The sequence below is a fragment of the Argopecten irradians genome, chromosome 8 (genome assembly GCF_041381155.1).
Source record: "Argopecten irradians isolate NY chromosome 8, Ai_NY, whole genome shotgun sequence".
Lineage (NCBI taxonomy): Eukaryota > Metazoa > Mollusca > Bivalvia > Pectinida > Pectinidae > Argopecten > Argopecten irradians.
This window is the reverse complement of record NC_091141.1, coordinates 32,561,002-32,574,935: the sequence shown is the minus strand read 5'-3', so window position 1 is coordinate 32,574,935 and position 13,934 is coordinate 32,561,002. Positions and strand designations below refer to the sequence as shown.

Genomic DNA, 13,934 nt, shown 5'->3' with positions numbered 1-13,934 from the left:
TGTCAATCGATGTCCGTAGCCAATATACAATAATGGTTTTACATAAATAACGGGCATGTGAAGTTTTATCACAATATTTCATCGATTTTTTCGTTTCAGATAACGCTACAATATTTAGAATTCGGAGAATAATTTGTATGCTCGATATTTCCATTTTTATTCCCTTGTGTAATTCTGATTTATTTCATGCAATACAACTTCATGCTATTCACTGCGTCAATAAAATAGCAGCCACTGTTATCGCGGTATTCAAAAACACTTTCAGAATTTTTAATTGTGTTTCCGAAGGTGAGGGCATGCTGAAGTCAACTTGTTTGTATTGTGTTTCCGATGGTGAGGGCATGCTGAAGTCAACATGTTTGTATTGTGTTTCCGATGGTGAGGGCTGAAGTCAACATGTTTATATTGTATTTCTGATGGTGTGGGCATACTGACATCTGCATGTTTGTATTGTTTCTGATGGTGAGGGCATGCTGAAGTCAACTTGTTCGTATTGTGTTTCCGATGGTGAGTGCATGCTTACGTCAACATGTCTATTTGTGTTTCTGATGGTGAGGTCATGCTGAAGTCAACTTGTTCGTATTGTGTTTCCGATGGTGAGTGCATGCTTACGTCAACATGTCTATATTGTGTTTTTGATGGTGAGGGCATGCTGAAGTCAACTTGTTCGTATTGTGTTTCCGATGGTGAGTGCATGCTTACGTCAACATGTCTATATTGTGTTTCTGATGGTGAGGGCTGAAGTCAACATGTTTGTTTTGTGTTTCTGATGGTGAGGGCTGAAGACAACATGTTTATATTGTGTTTCTGATAGAGAGGGCTGAAGTCAACATGTTTGTTTTGTGTTTCTGATAGAGAGGGCTGAAGTCAACATGTTTATATTGTATTTCTGATGGTGTGTGCATACTGACATTTGTTGTATGTTTGTATTGTTTCTGATGGTGTGGGCATGTTGAAGTCAACTTGTTTGTATTGTGTTTCTGATGGTGAGGGCTGAAGTCAACATGTTTGTATTGTGTTTCTGATGGTAAGGGCTGAAGAAAACATGTTTGTATTGTGTTTCTGAGATCATGCTGAAGTTAACATGTTTGTATTGTGTTTCTGATGGTGTGGGCATGCTGAAGTCAACATGTTTGTATTGTGTTTCTGAGATCATGCTGAAGTTAACATGTTTGTATTGTGTTTCTGATGGTGTGGGCATGCTGAAGTCAACATGTTTGTATTGTGTTTTCGATGGTGAGGGCTAAAGTCAACATGTTTGTATTGCGTTTCTGATAGAGTGCGGGCATTTGGAAGTCAGCATGTTTGTATCGTGTTTCTGATGGTGAGGGGCATTCTGAAGTAAACATGTTTGTATTGTGTTTCTGATGGTGAGGGCATGCTGAAGTAAACATGTTTGTATTGTTTTTCTGATGGTGAGGGCATACTGACGTCAACATGTTTGTATTGTGTTTCTGATGGTGAGGGCTGAAGTCAACGTGTTTGTATTGTGTTTCTGATGGTGAGGGCTGAAGTCAACATCTTTAAATTGTGTTTCTGATGGTGAGGGCATACTGACGTCAACATGTTTGTATTGTTTTTCTGATGGTGAGGGCATACTGACGTCAACATGTTTGTATTGTGTTTCTGATGGTGAGGGCTGAAGTCAACATTTTATATTGTGTTCTGATGGTGAGGGCATACTGACGTCAACATGTTTGTATTGTGTTTCTGATGGTGTGGGCTAACTGACGTCAACATGTTTGTATTGTTTTTCTGATGGTGAGGGCATACTGACGTCAACATGTTTGTATTGTGTGACTAATGGTGAGGGCATTTTGAAAACAACATGTTTGCATTGTGTTTCTGATGGTGAGGGCATGCTGAAGTCAACATGTTCGTATTATTTTTTCGGATAGTGCAGCCATGCTGACGTAATTACCTAACATCATCGCTGACAAACTATAAAATATTACAAAGAAATGCCATGGAATATTTTTACAGAGGTCTTATGTGTGAAATGGTTTCCATAAATTGTTTTTCTCTTCTTTTGTTTAAGAATATTGATAACTGTGCATTGTTATACAAAAAAAAAAATGCTTTTAATACCAGCCAAAGTATAAACTTGTGACCAAGTAAAAAATATGTAACTGGACATTTAACAATAACAATTTAAAATGTGACAAAAACACCACATAACATTAAAACAGCTTTAATTTCAGACAAGGAAGTGAGATTCTAAGTATTATCATTATCACTGCTGTCTAAACAAATGGTTTCTCCATTACAATGTGAGATTGCTGCCACCGAAGTTGACGGTTTTGTAGTCCGTGATATCTTATTTTTCACCGCTGGTTTCTTTTTCACCTTCTCCTGACAAAAGTCAAGGTCATCACTGTCAGAATCGCTCAGAACAAATTTTCTCTTTTTAGACTGATGAAGTTTTTCTGGAGACAAACAACTGCTAGAAGAGCTACAAGATTTTGATCCCTGTTTCACATCCAATGACCCTTGAAGGTCACCCATGAGAATTTCCTCGTCAGAATCTGTATTTTTACTCTGCTTCCTCTTTGATGAACTCTCCTTTACACTGTTGTCTGTCTCTTTGAATGATGTAAAGTGTGAGTTCTGCCTATTGATTACCACTAGCTTCGGTTTGTCCTTTTCGGGAGATGACTTTTCTTTGACTGTTGATGAAAATGACTTAATAGGAAATTTAGAGTTTGATGAGTCGCCTGAAACTGTCTTACTGGGAGACTTTGAGGCTGATGAGTTAACTGATACTTTTTTCTTTCCTGGAAATTCCATACCAATTTTGACACTTCCACTCTGAAGCAGCCTGCTCTTGGAGCCTTAAACAACAATGACAAAAAATATCTCACTCCCACTTATTCTCATACTATTGCAGGTATACAGTCTGAATCGAGTATTTCAGGAATATTTTCTATTTTCTTTAGCAGCATTGAAGTGTATTTGTATTTATTAAGACCATGTGTGTATCATTAAGATAAATCATAGGTTTCTCTATTTCACAATTTCTTGAAGAATAAACACTCTTTTACATTTTTCTACAATGTATTTTATCATCTATGTGTGTTAAACAAAGGGAAATATAATACGACCCGCATTGTGAAAATTCACATTTAACTTATTTTGATTAAATTGCTAAGAAGGTGATGATAAATGTAGTATCAATGTTAACATAATAACTTTTGCGAAACTCTACAAAATTATCAATCGCCTTTTCATATTCCCATTTTAAAAATTAATAGCTGTTTCTCAAAGGTAGTGGGCCTTTAATATGCTATCACTGTACCAACAACAAAAAGGGACGTAACTCTGATACTTTACCTGCCACCAGATAACTGATGGTGGAGTACGCCGTAAAGTGGAAGTCTTCCTTGATATATCCGTTCAGTAACATATGGGCGAGAATCCTCTCCAGTTTGTCCCGCGATATGTTTGGTTCGGGAACATCCCTGACCCTGAGGGATGTAGCACCCCGTCCCTCCCAGGCATCCAGGAGTTTTATAGCTGTCACACGTTGTTCTGTCTGTGCAGCATGCTCCATGAGTTTGATGACATTCTGACAGAGTTTGGTAACATCTCGTTTCTCTGGGGTCACTGTAATGTATACATGTATAGCTATATACGTCATGTGATCAAATTAGGGATGTGATTGATCCTGTCAGCAAAGGGAGGAAATAGAGAAAACCGTCCCCTTGTGTATAAAAAGATCATTGTATGATGTTTCAGATCACATCTGACAAGGTGTCTTGCTGTTCAATTAGAGAAAATCCTCTTAAAAGAGGAAGAATCACATCCAAAATCATTTATGTATTTCAAAGCAGCAAAAGACTAAAATCACAGTAGTACAACCTACTAGATTTTACATAGTGATAATCCCTGAGTGAAATACCTTTTTATGATAATGATGAATATTATGTAACTGACTTCTATAATTGACAAAGAAACAAAACAAATTTGACCTGTGACTTGATACAGGAAAACTTGACTATTAACATAACGACCACCTGTTTGAAAAGACCAATTTTCTATGTCCTTTGGGTGGTCGTTATAGACAGATTTAACTTATGTGTGGATGATAAGTTTTACTAACCTTAATAAGTGTGGATGAAAAGTCTTACTAACCTTGATAAGTGTGGATAAAATGTCTTACTATTAACCTTAATAAGTGTGGATAAAATGCCTTACTATTAACCTTGATAAGTGTAGATGAAAAGTATTACTTACCTTGATATGTGTGGATGAAAAGTCTTACTAACCTTGATCTATGTGGATGAAAAGTCTTACTAACCTTGATATATGTGGATGAAAAGTCTTACTAACCTTGATAAGTGTGGATAAAATGCCTTACTATTAACCTTGATAAGTGTAGATGAAAAGTCTTACTAACCTTGATAAGTGTGGATGAAAAGTCTTACTAACCTTGATATATGTGGATGAAAAGTCTTACTAACCTTGATAAGTGTCGATGAAAAGTCTTACTAACCTTGATAAGTGTGGATGAAAAGTCTTACTAACCTTGATATGAAGTGTGGATGAAAAGTCTTACTAACACTTGATAAGTGTGGATGAAAAGTCTTACTAACCTTGATAAGTGTGGATGAAAGTAAGAAACCTGAGTGTGGATAAAAGTCTGAAAAGTACTAACCTTGATAAGTGTGGATGAAAAGTCTTACTAACCTTGATATATGTGGATGAAAAGCCTTACTAACCTTGATAAGTGTATATGTGTGGATGAAAAGTCTTACTAACCTTGATAAGTGTGGATGAAAAGCCTTACTAACCTTGATAAGTGTATATGTGTGGATGAAAAGTCTTACTAACCTTGATAAGTTTGGATACAATGTCTTACTAACCTTGATATGTGTAATCGCAATGGTCACACATGTTATTGCACTGCGCCCTCTCCCAAACTTCCCCAAAGTGACGGGCTATCATACTTCTTCTACAGCTACAACACAAATAGATAATGGATACCAGGTTATTTTCGCAGGTCAAAATTTTCACGATTTGATATAAAAATGAAAATCAAATTGTAGGTGTTTTCAATTTTTGCAATTTGCTTTAATATTTCACTTGCTTTAATATTTAACAGATTAATATTTAGCAATTATAGCAATGTCCTGCGAAAACGCGTAAATATCATCCCCGCAAAAATAACAACAGCACAAAAACATGGTAGTGTAGACAGTAACATGTTAATCAACATCTAACATATTCTGTTAAGATGGTTTGAGCTCACTTATCAACACAAAGAAAACATTGACAGTGTATAGGGGCAAAAAGGGCCCAAACCATAGATAGATGACTGGATGACAAGCTTGGGATGGAAGTCACACCACAGCATAAGCTCACTTGTCCTTCAGGGAGGTAAGCTAAAAATCGTAAATATCATATTCGAATTATGTGTGAGGTATAGAATCACTTACTGTGATATGTCTGTACAGTATGACACTATCCCATACAGATTATCCAGACCAGTCTGCTCAGTGAACACCATTGTACTTTGTCTGAAAACGTCCTGGAATCTGTAGAAGATAATACAGTGAGCGACTTGTTCATCGCGTCCCGCTCGCCCACTTTCCTGGTACAAGTTCTCCATGGACTTGCTCAGGGAGTGATGGATGACAAATCGTACGTCTGGTTTGTCTATCCCCATACCAAATGCTACAGTGGCCACCACAACCTACAATATAGGTCCTTGTACAAATATTCTACATTTTCATACAAATATTCTACATTATCGTACAAATATTCTACTTCATTGTACAAATTATCATACAAATATTCTACTTCATTATACAAATATTCTACTTCATTGTACAAATATTCTACTTCATTATACAAATATTCTACTTCATTGTACAAATTATCATACAAATATTCTACATCATCACACAAGTATTCTAAATTATCATACAAATATTCTACAGTCTTATCCAAATATTCTACTTTATTATACAAATATTCTACATTATTGTACAAATATTCTACTTAATTATACAAATATTCTACTATCATTATACAAATATTCTACCATCATTATACAAATATTCTAAATTATCAATAATTACAAATATTCTTCATCATCGTACAAATGTTCTACATTTGAGGTTATTAGGCAATCATTAAACAATGGATGGGTTAGTTTGTCTATAAATATCTACCTGTATTTTGTTTGACATTAAACAACAAATGGGTGAAAATGTACAAATACCTTTATTTTGTTAGCCAGCCAGAGTTTGTGTACCCTGCTGCGTTGTGTAGCAGTCATGTCGGAGTGATAGCTACCAGCCTTTATCCCTCTCTCATCTAAACCTTTAGCTACATCTTCAGATTCCTTTCTAGAGAAACAGTAGACTATACCTGTAACCGAAATAGACAGATATGGAATAATAATATTAAATTATAGAACAAAATTGGAAAAGTAGCATTGCTACTAATGTAAACATATTTGTTATATAATTCAAATAAAAATCATGTAACAAAATATACATTTATATATATATACACACTTAAAACAAAATTTTTATCATTTTAAAGATTGATTTTTTTTAATTATCATCTTTTTTTCGAGATTTGTGTGCCTCTTCTCAAACTGTTACACCTGTATTTAAATGATATAGTGTGAAAATCAACACTGAACATAGATGGAAGAATATTGTAATAATAACATTTTTGTACAGTGGAACTCGGTTAATACAAATTCGAAGGGACAGAGATAAAACTTTGAGTTATCCGAGTGTTCGAATTAAGCGAGTTCTCATGTCTACTGACGATCTCTTTACTTGGTATATATAGACTAGTTCCATGTCGTAAAATGATGTGAACAAGAGAGATGTCAAAATCGCCGAAGGTAGTTGCAAAATTATAACAATAAAACCGAGATATATATTTTGAAATGCTGTTCTACAGCAGATCTATGAAAAAGAAAATCAGCATTTGCGGCGAACGCGTTGTCCAGAAAATCTCATTTCGAGTTATGCAAACATTTTATCCGAGTTCTTCGAGTTTTCCGAATTCGAATTATCCGAGTTATTTAAACAAAGACAAAGAGGGAATTCGGCTGGGACCGGCAGAGTACTTCGTATTAAGCCGGGTTGTCGAATTATCTGAGTTCGTATCAACCAAGTTCCACTGTACAATATTATTTGTATTATATGAAATTTTTGTACATTTTCTTTTCAAAAATAATGGTTAAAATAAAGATGCATTTTGAATATCAAATACAGAATAAAAATCCATTTGTTAATAATTTTCCGAATAGACTTTCTTGAGGTTAAAAGTTTTTAAACAACTGAAATTACCCCCATGGGAATTTCAAAAAGTTGGCAAGTATTATACACAGTTTTTCATATTTTCAGTCTGCATTTAATTTGATGTAAGTGAAATAAGGTCTAAATGTGGGGGTGCTAATAGGGATGGGGTTACTTATTGGATCGAGTATGGTAAGTATGGTGAGCTTGGAAAGCATGGATGAAGACAACTATAATCACCTGACATTCCATCAAATTTCGTCTTTATTAATCTCTGGATCTCATCTAAAGCATCTTTACTTCCTGAAGGTTTGGGTCGAATCTGTATCAAAACAATTTACATTCATACAGTACATATAAAATCTTGAAATTAAGTTGTTGTGAAAAGGTCATTAGGCATGAAATTGTGAAATTAAGCTGCCAGGAAAACTAGAACTGTCACCAGAATGGATGATTAATACCCCCCGCTGCACAAATTTCGCAGTAACTCCTTAAATAAGGGACATTGCAGAACCTTATATAGTTTACTAAACTCCCCTTTATGTCAGGGTTCTGTGTACCTAATTTTATCAAAATCTGTGGTTTAGGAGAAGTTCATTGGACAAAAATTGTGTCTACAGACAAACAAACAGACAGACAGACATACAGATGGATGGACAGCGGACGGATGGAAGTACAACCTGATTCCAGTATACCCCCCCCACCTAACTTTGTTGCAGAGGGTATAATAATATGGTTTACAAATAAAATATATTTATCACATAATCCACCTGATATCCAGTGATTTCACCCGTGTAATATTTTTGCATGTCACTAGTGTAATATGACCTTGAGCGATTTTTATTGGTTAAAAAGTGGAAATTCATTGGGATGTTAAGACAGAAACAATAATATAATGTCAGGAAAAATAATGTGATGTCAGGATTTTGAGGATGGCATGACAAAAATATAGCGGCCTCCACTGCATTTCTGCAATACATTTTGACGTGAGATTCTTCGAATAGTACGATGTTGTAGTAATGTGATAAAAAGTATCTTATATTTGTGTTTATTTCATATGAGATTTTATGAAACTTGTCTCAAAATTTTAATTTTTGCTCGCCACGGCTCGCAAAAATAAAATATTCTCAGACTCATTTCATAATGTCTCCTATAAAATGAACACTCATTTAAGATCCTTTATCTTTCTTTATAATCGAACCCATACTAATTTACCTCATAGTAAAGGTTTGGTCTGTTGAAGGAAGCTTTGAACACGAGACAATGAGGAATGCTGAGAATTTTCTTGACATCCTCCAAAACGTTTGTGGTAGCTGTTGCTGTGAGACCAAGTATGGGGACCTCTGGGAACTGTCTCTTCATGATCCCCAGGAACTTGTAGTCTAGAAGTTTTAGATATAATCAGCAAAATTATATCATGCAATCAAAAGTGTTTTATTAATCAAAGGCCCACTACCTTTCCAAAACAAAAAATAAAAAATTACTTTAAGACAATTATAACACAACATAAGATTTATATTGATGACCTAAGATGAAGTTACAACACCAAACAATTGCAACATTCTCTGCGTAATCGATGTTATAGTAACAGTGAAAATTTATTACGCCATGTTGCTGTCTAGTGCCATGATAATCAACTAATTAGGACAATGGCAGGAAATATAAAACGACGCGCTTTATGAAAATTAATATTTAATTGTTTTATTTAAAGATGCTCCACTGCTGACAAATGGATTTTTTCTCTATCAAAAACAGGAGCAGACGATTTAGTATTTTCCTTCAGTTACAAAAGTTACTTACTTAACACCATTACCACCATTTTAAAGTTAGAGCTTCTAATTTTACTTAAAGTTTAAAATATGAAAAATAATCAATTGCATCCTGAAAAAATTGGGTGGCACTATATCCTATATGGAATGAAGAACTGATTGTGCATGCACCAAAGGCGAAATAAACTATTTCATATTATATTTTGTGTTAATTAGGCATATATATACACACGATTAGACACCAATTATTGTTCAAATGATGAATATCATTTATGCTCTGTCGGCGGTGGAGCATCTTTAAATTGTTTAAAAGGTGATGAAAAGTGTATTACTAACTGTAAGCTAATAACTTTTGCGACACCACAAAATTTTCAATCTCGTTTTACATTTCAATTTTGAAAATAAAAAGCCGTTTTGGAAAGGTAGCAGGCCTTTAAAGCAAATTTTTATCTATAAGACTATTATATTTTGTTTGAATGTCCAATAACTAGATAATTTTACATGGTAGAAATGGGTGATCTTTGAGACTATTAATTAGATTTGTAATTTATTCATTAATCAATTTATTTATTAACAAAAATAACTTATCATCTAATATTGATGATAGGCAACAAAGAATCTAAATTTTCTTACATCGGAATCTATCAAAAATCATTTTTTACATCTATATTTTCAGAGAAAAATGTGGGTTCTCTTTAATTTGTACTTGAGTGTAGTGGACCCCTGATAATCTGGTCGTCGATAGTTTGGAAAACTCTCATTCTGGACGGAAATGTTAGGGAACACATTAACACAAAATTTGGCAGTCCAGAAAATTTGTAATCCGGACTGTTTTGACTGGGATCAAAAGTGTCCGGATTATCCAAGGGTTCACTGTAGTCTTAAATAACTAACCTGGACGGAAATCGTGTCCCCACTGAGAACAACAGTGGACCTCGTCGATGACAAGCCGTGAAAACCGCCCCATCTGGTACATTTTCTCCAGCTTATTCATGAAGCGCTTACTCTTGGCAAGTTTTTCTGGCGTAACATACAGGAGTTTCAGGGAGGAGTTCTTGTCCACCATGGAATTCTGTATGGCTGTGACTTTGGTTTTATCCACAGAGGCGTTTAGCATAGTGGCATCTACTCCGAGTGATTCTAGCGCCATCACCTGATCCTCCATCAGAGAGACCAATGGGGAGACAACTAGTGTCACACCTACATAAATATATACCCAAGGGGAGACAACTAGTGTCACAGCTATATAAATATATACAAAAAGGAAGACAACATAAATATATAGGTACCAAAGGGGAGACAACTAGTGTCACACCTACATCAATATATACCAAAGGGGAGACAACTAGTGTCACACCTACATAAATATATACCAAAGGGAGGCAACTATTGTCACACCTACATAAATATACACCAAAGGGAGGCAACTTGTGTCACACCTACATATATGGAGAATATATCTGGAGAATTGACTTGCAGTCACTTTTTTTCCTAATTAATTTTAAATGGCAGAAAAGCATATAGTAGTGAAATTGCAACAAAACGTTGAGGTATGTGAGAAAAAGTACTCCGGATCACGAAATGTTGTAAAATCCTTGGCAAGCCTCGAGTTTTACAACATTTTGTGAACCTCAGGTAGAATATACCATCTTTCATATCTATATATGAAAGAATCTTATATTCCACACCTACTACACATGCAATATATATATAATTTCATGCATATGTTAATTTTAGAATTTAGAAATAAAAAAAATAAGAATAAAAATTCACACAAACCTTTTGATAAGAGAGCAGGTAATTGGAAACACAGACTCTTTCCCCCTCCGGTAGGCATGATAAGCATGGCATCTTTCCCTGACATGGTGACATTCATAGTCTGTAGCTGCATCGGTCGCAAACTCTTGATGTGGAAGATGCTTTTCATTTTTTCGCTCAGTTCTTGGCTCCATTGAAAATCTAAGATACATTAGAATTAGAATTGACATGTAAATCGCTCATGAGAAACAATCTCTCAGAAATATCTCATAAACATATAGGACTAATTCATGTACCACGTGATACCCAATAACATTTGTGCAAGACTATATAAGTATTTCCATCTTTTGATGTAATTCCATAACCAATAAAATCAGCAGATTTTTTAACTTGGATAGTCAGCTTTAAGATTCATCAGAAAATGGATATTTACCTGTGGCATCCCATCTAGTGTCGGTCTGTTGTGTCTTAGTGCTCTGTTTCAGTATGTTTTCAATTTCCTCTTTTCTCCCAAGAAGTGATGATTGTCTTTGAAGTAAGTCCTGTATCTCATCTTCAATCTGAGTTAATTCTCTGCTCACATCCCTAAGTTCCTGTTTGTATGCTGAAATAAAAGTTCAAAATAAAAAATAATTTGGTTCCCCTTTCCCTATAGATGTGTCTCGTCGTGCTATACCTCTAACATTGTTGGAGTACCCATTTCCCTACCAACCCTTCAAAATCTTACTAAAAATCATTACTGTAATCTTACTTACAACACTCTCTGAATTGTTAAAAAAACTTCATTCACAGGCGTTTGTTTCTGGTAATAACCTACCCGTACTATGAACATATACTATATAGAGGTTGATATATAGGCTATTATACTTTTCCCAAAACCAGAAGCAGAAGCCTGTGCTTCATCACAATGGAGTATGGGAATACCGCGTACAAACTAAACAAAAAGAATGTTGAAAATAATTTTAATAGTATACCTGATAAACTGAATTTTTCTTTGTATTATCAAACTACTGTGTACGTATATATTTTCAATAACTTACCTTCCATTCCAAATCAAAAGCACAATCATAACTTCCCTTCTTAAACGTGATCGCAACTGGAGGCAACTAGTATCGTCAATGTCAGTCGCACACTTCTTGCTATGGTGCTTGCTTTCAAAACGTTTAGAGGACTTTATGAAAAGTCATGTCTAAAAAAGGCCAATCTCAATATCCGTTATTACTTTCCGGAGTTAAGCATTTTTGATAGAGTTGTCTCTCTTTGTCTATTTAGCTTTCTTGATAATTTAGGTAGTATATTATCTATTACGTAGCTAATAGGCCTATCACAATTTAAACGAAAAACAAATCATATAATCAATCATCCTCCTCTCTCTGATCTTAAGCTTGCTCTCTACCATACCATCACTCATCCACCTATATCCTGCCCCCAACCATCTTTTTCTCCCGTGTTCATACCCATAGCATCCCCCTCTTCCGTGTCCTAACCCATCCCCCTCTACCCTGTCCTCACCAATCCCCTCTTCGTTGTTCTCACCCAGCCCTCTCCCCTGTCCTCATCCAGCCCCTCTCCGCTGTCCTCACTCAGTTCCTCTCCGCTGTCCTCACCCACCTTTCTCCCCTTTCCTCACATATCCTCTTCTCCCATATTCTAACCCATCCCATCTTCCCTCTCCTCACCCATCTTCTATCCCCTCCCATCACCCAACTCTTCCTCCCCTGCTCTCACCTATCCCCTCTCCCTTGCCCTCACCCTTTCCCCTCATCCGCCCTCACCCTTCCCCCTCATCCGCCCTCACCCTCTCCTCCTCTCCCCTGTTCTCATCCTTCCCGCTCTCCTGTGCCATCACTCATTTTCCCTATTCCCTGCCTTTGCCCTTCAGTCTTCTCTCCCCTGCACTCATCCAATCTCTCCTCTGGTCTCACACACCCCTTTTCCCCCAGTCCTCACTCATTCCTCTCTCCTCTGCCCTTCGTCTAATTACTCCCCCTGGCCTCACCGATCCCTCTCACCCCTGTTCTCACCATTCCCTCTATCCCTTGCCCTCACCCACCCCCTCTCCCCTGTCCTCATCTATCCCCTTCTCCCATGTCCTAACCCATCCCCTTTTTCCTGTCCTCACCCACCCTCTATCCCTTGCCATCACCCAATCTATCTCTTCCCTGCCCTTACCTTTCCTTCTCCCCCTGCCCTCACCCAATTCCCTTCTCCCTGCTCTCACCTATCCTCCTCTCCCCTGTCCTCATTCTTCCCTCTTTCCCCTGCCATCACCCAATCCACCTCTACCCTGCCCTTACCTTTCCCTTTCCCCCTGCCCTCGCCCAATTCTCCTCTCTCCTGCCCTCACCCATCTTCCTCTCCTCTGCTGTCACCTATCCTCCTCTCCCCTGTCCTCATCCTTCCCTCTCTCCTCTGCACTCACTCGTTTCCCCTCTCCCCTGTCCTTGCCCTTCAGTCCTCTCTCCTCTGCCCTCATCTAATCTCTCCTCTGGTCTCACACATCCCTCTCCCTCCTGTCCTCACTCATCCCTCTCTCATCTGTCCTCATTCAATCTCTCCCCTCTTCCCTACCCTAATCCATCCCCTTTTCATCACACTATGGCTCTTGTCCCCATTCCTCTCCTTGCCCTCACACATCCAGACCTTCTCTAAATCCATCACTATCTCCGTGTCCACGCCATGAGAAGAGGGGTGGTTTAGGACAGGAGATATAGGGTGATGGGTGAGGACATGGGAGAGGGGGTAAGGACAAGGAAGATATGGTTTTGTTGAGAGTAGGGGAGAAGGGGATTTGATGAGGGTAGGGGAGAGGGAAGAGTGATGGTAGGGGAGAGGGGGATAGTTAAGGGCAGGGGAGAGGGGGATGGTTGAGGGCAAGAAAGAGGGGAATGGGTGAGGGCAGGGGAGATGGGGATTGGTGAGAGCAGAAGAGAGAGGGTTGAGTGAGGTCAAGGGATAGATGAATTGGGTCAGGGCAGGGGAGGAGGGAAAGGATAGAGGGTAGGGACAGTGGAGAGGGGGGAAGGAAGGCAGAGGAGAGGGGAATTGAATGGTTGGAATGAATTGAAGAGAGGAGATGGGGTTGGCGAGAACGGCTAAAAGGAGAAGAGCAAGAACAAGACTAGGAGAGGGAAGAGGGGGTTTG

General features: G+C 37.5%; 1 protein-coding gene across 1 annotated transcript; it reads right to left on the bottom strand.

Moving 5' to 3' along the window:
• Positions 1-2,175: 2,175 nt before the first annotated feature.
• LOC138330124 (ATP-dependent DNA helicase Q1-like) lies at positions 2,176-12,306 on the bottom strand. The gene is made up of 11 exons (XM_069277519.1): positions 11,830-12,306; positions 11,223-11,393; positions 10,811-10,990; positions 9,926-10,231; positions 8,478-8,644; positions 7,503-7,584; positions 6,224-6,372; positions 5,436-5,692; positions 4,863-4,957; positions 3,331-3,603; positions 2,176-2,831 (listed from the first exon to the last, which is right to left on the bottom strand). Exons 1-11 carry the CDS (start codon positions 11,834-11,836, stop codon positions 2,218-2,220), a joined length of 2,301 nt encoding a protein of 766 aa, XP_069133620.1. The 5' UTR covers positions 11,837-12,306; the 3' UTR covers positions 2,176-2,217.
• Between the last annotated feature and the right edge of the window lie 1,628 nt (positions 12,307-13,934).

Coding starts and splice junctions, on each gene's coding strand:
- LOC138330124 (XM_069277519.1), bottom strand. Junction 8,645..9,925: donor GGGACACGATTTCCGTCCAG/GTTAGTTATTTA, acceptor TAAAACTTCTAG/ACTACAAGTTCCTGGGGATC. Junction 4,958..5,435: donor TACTGTACAGACATATCACA/GTAAGTGATTCT, acceptor TTTGTGTTGTAG/CTGTAGAAGAAGTATGATAG.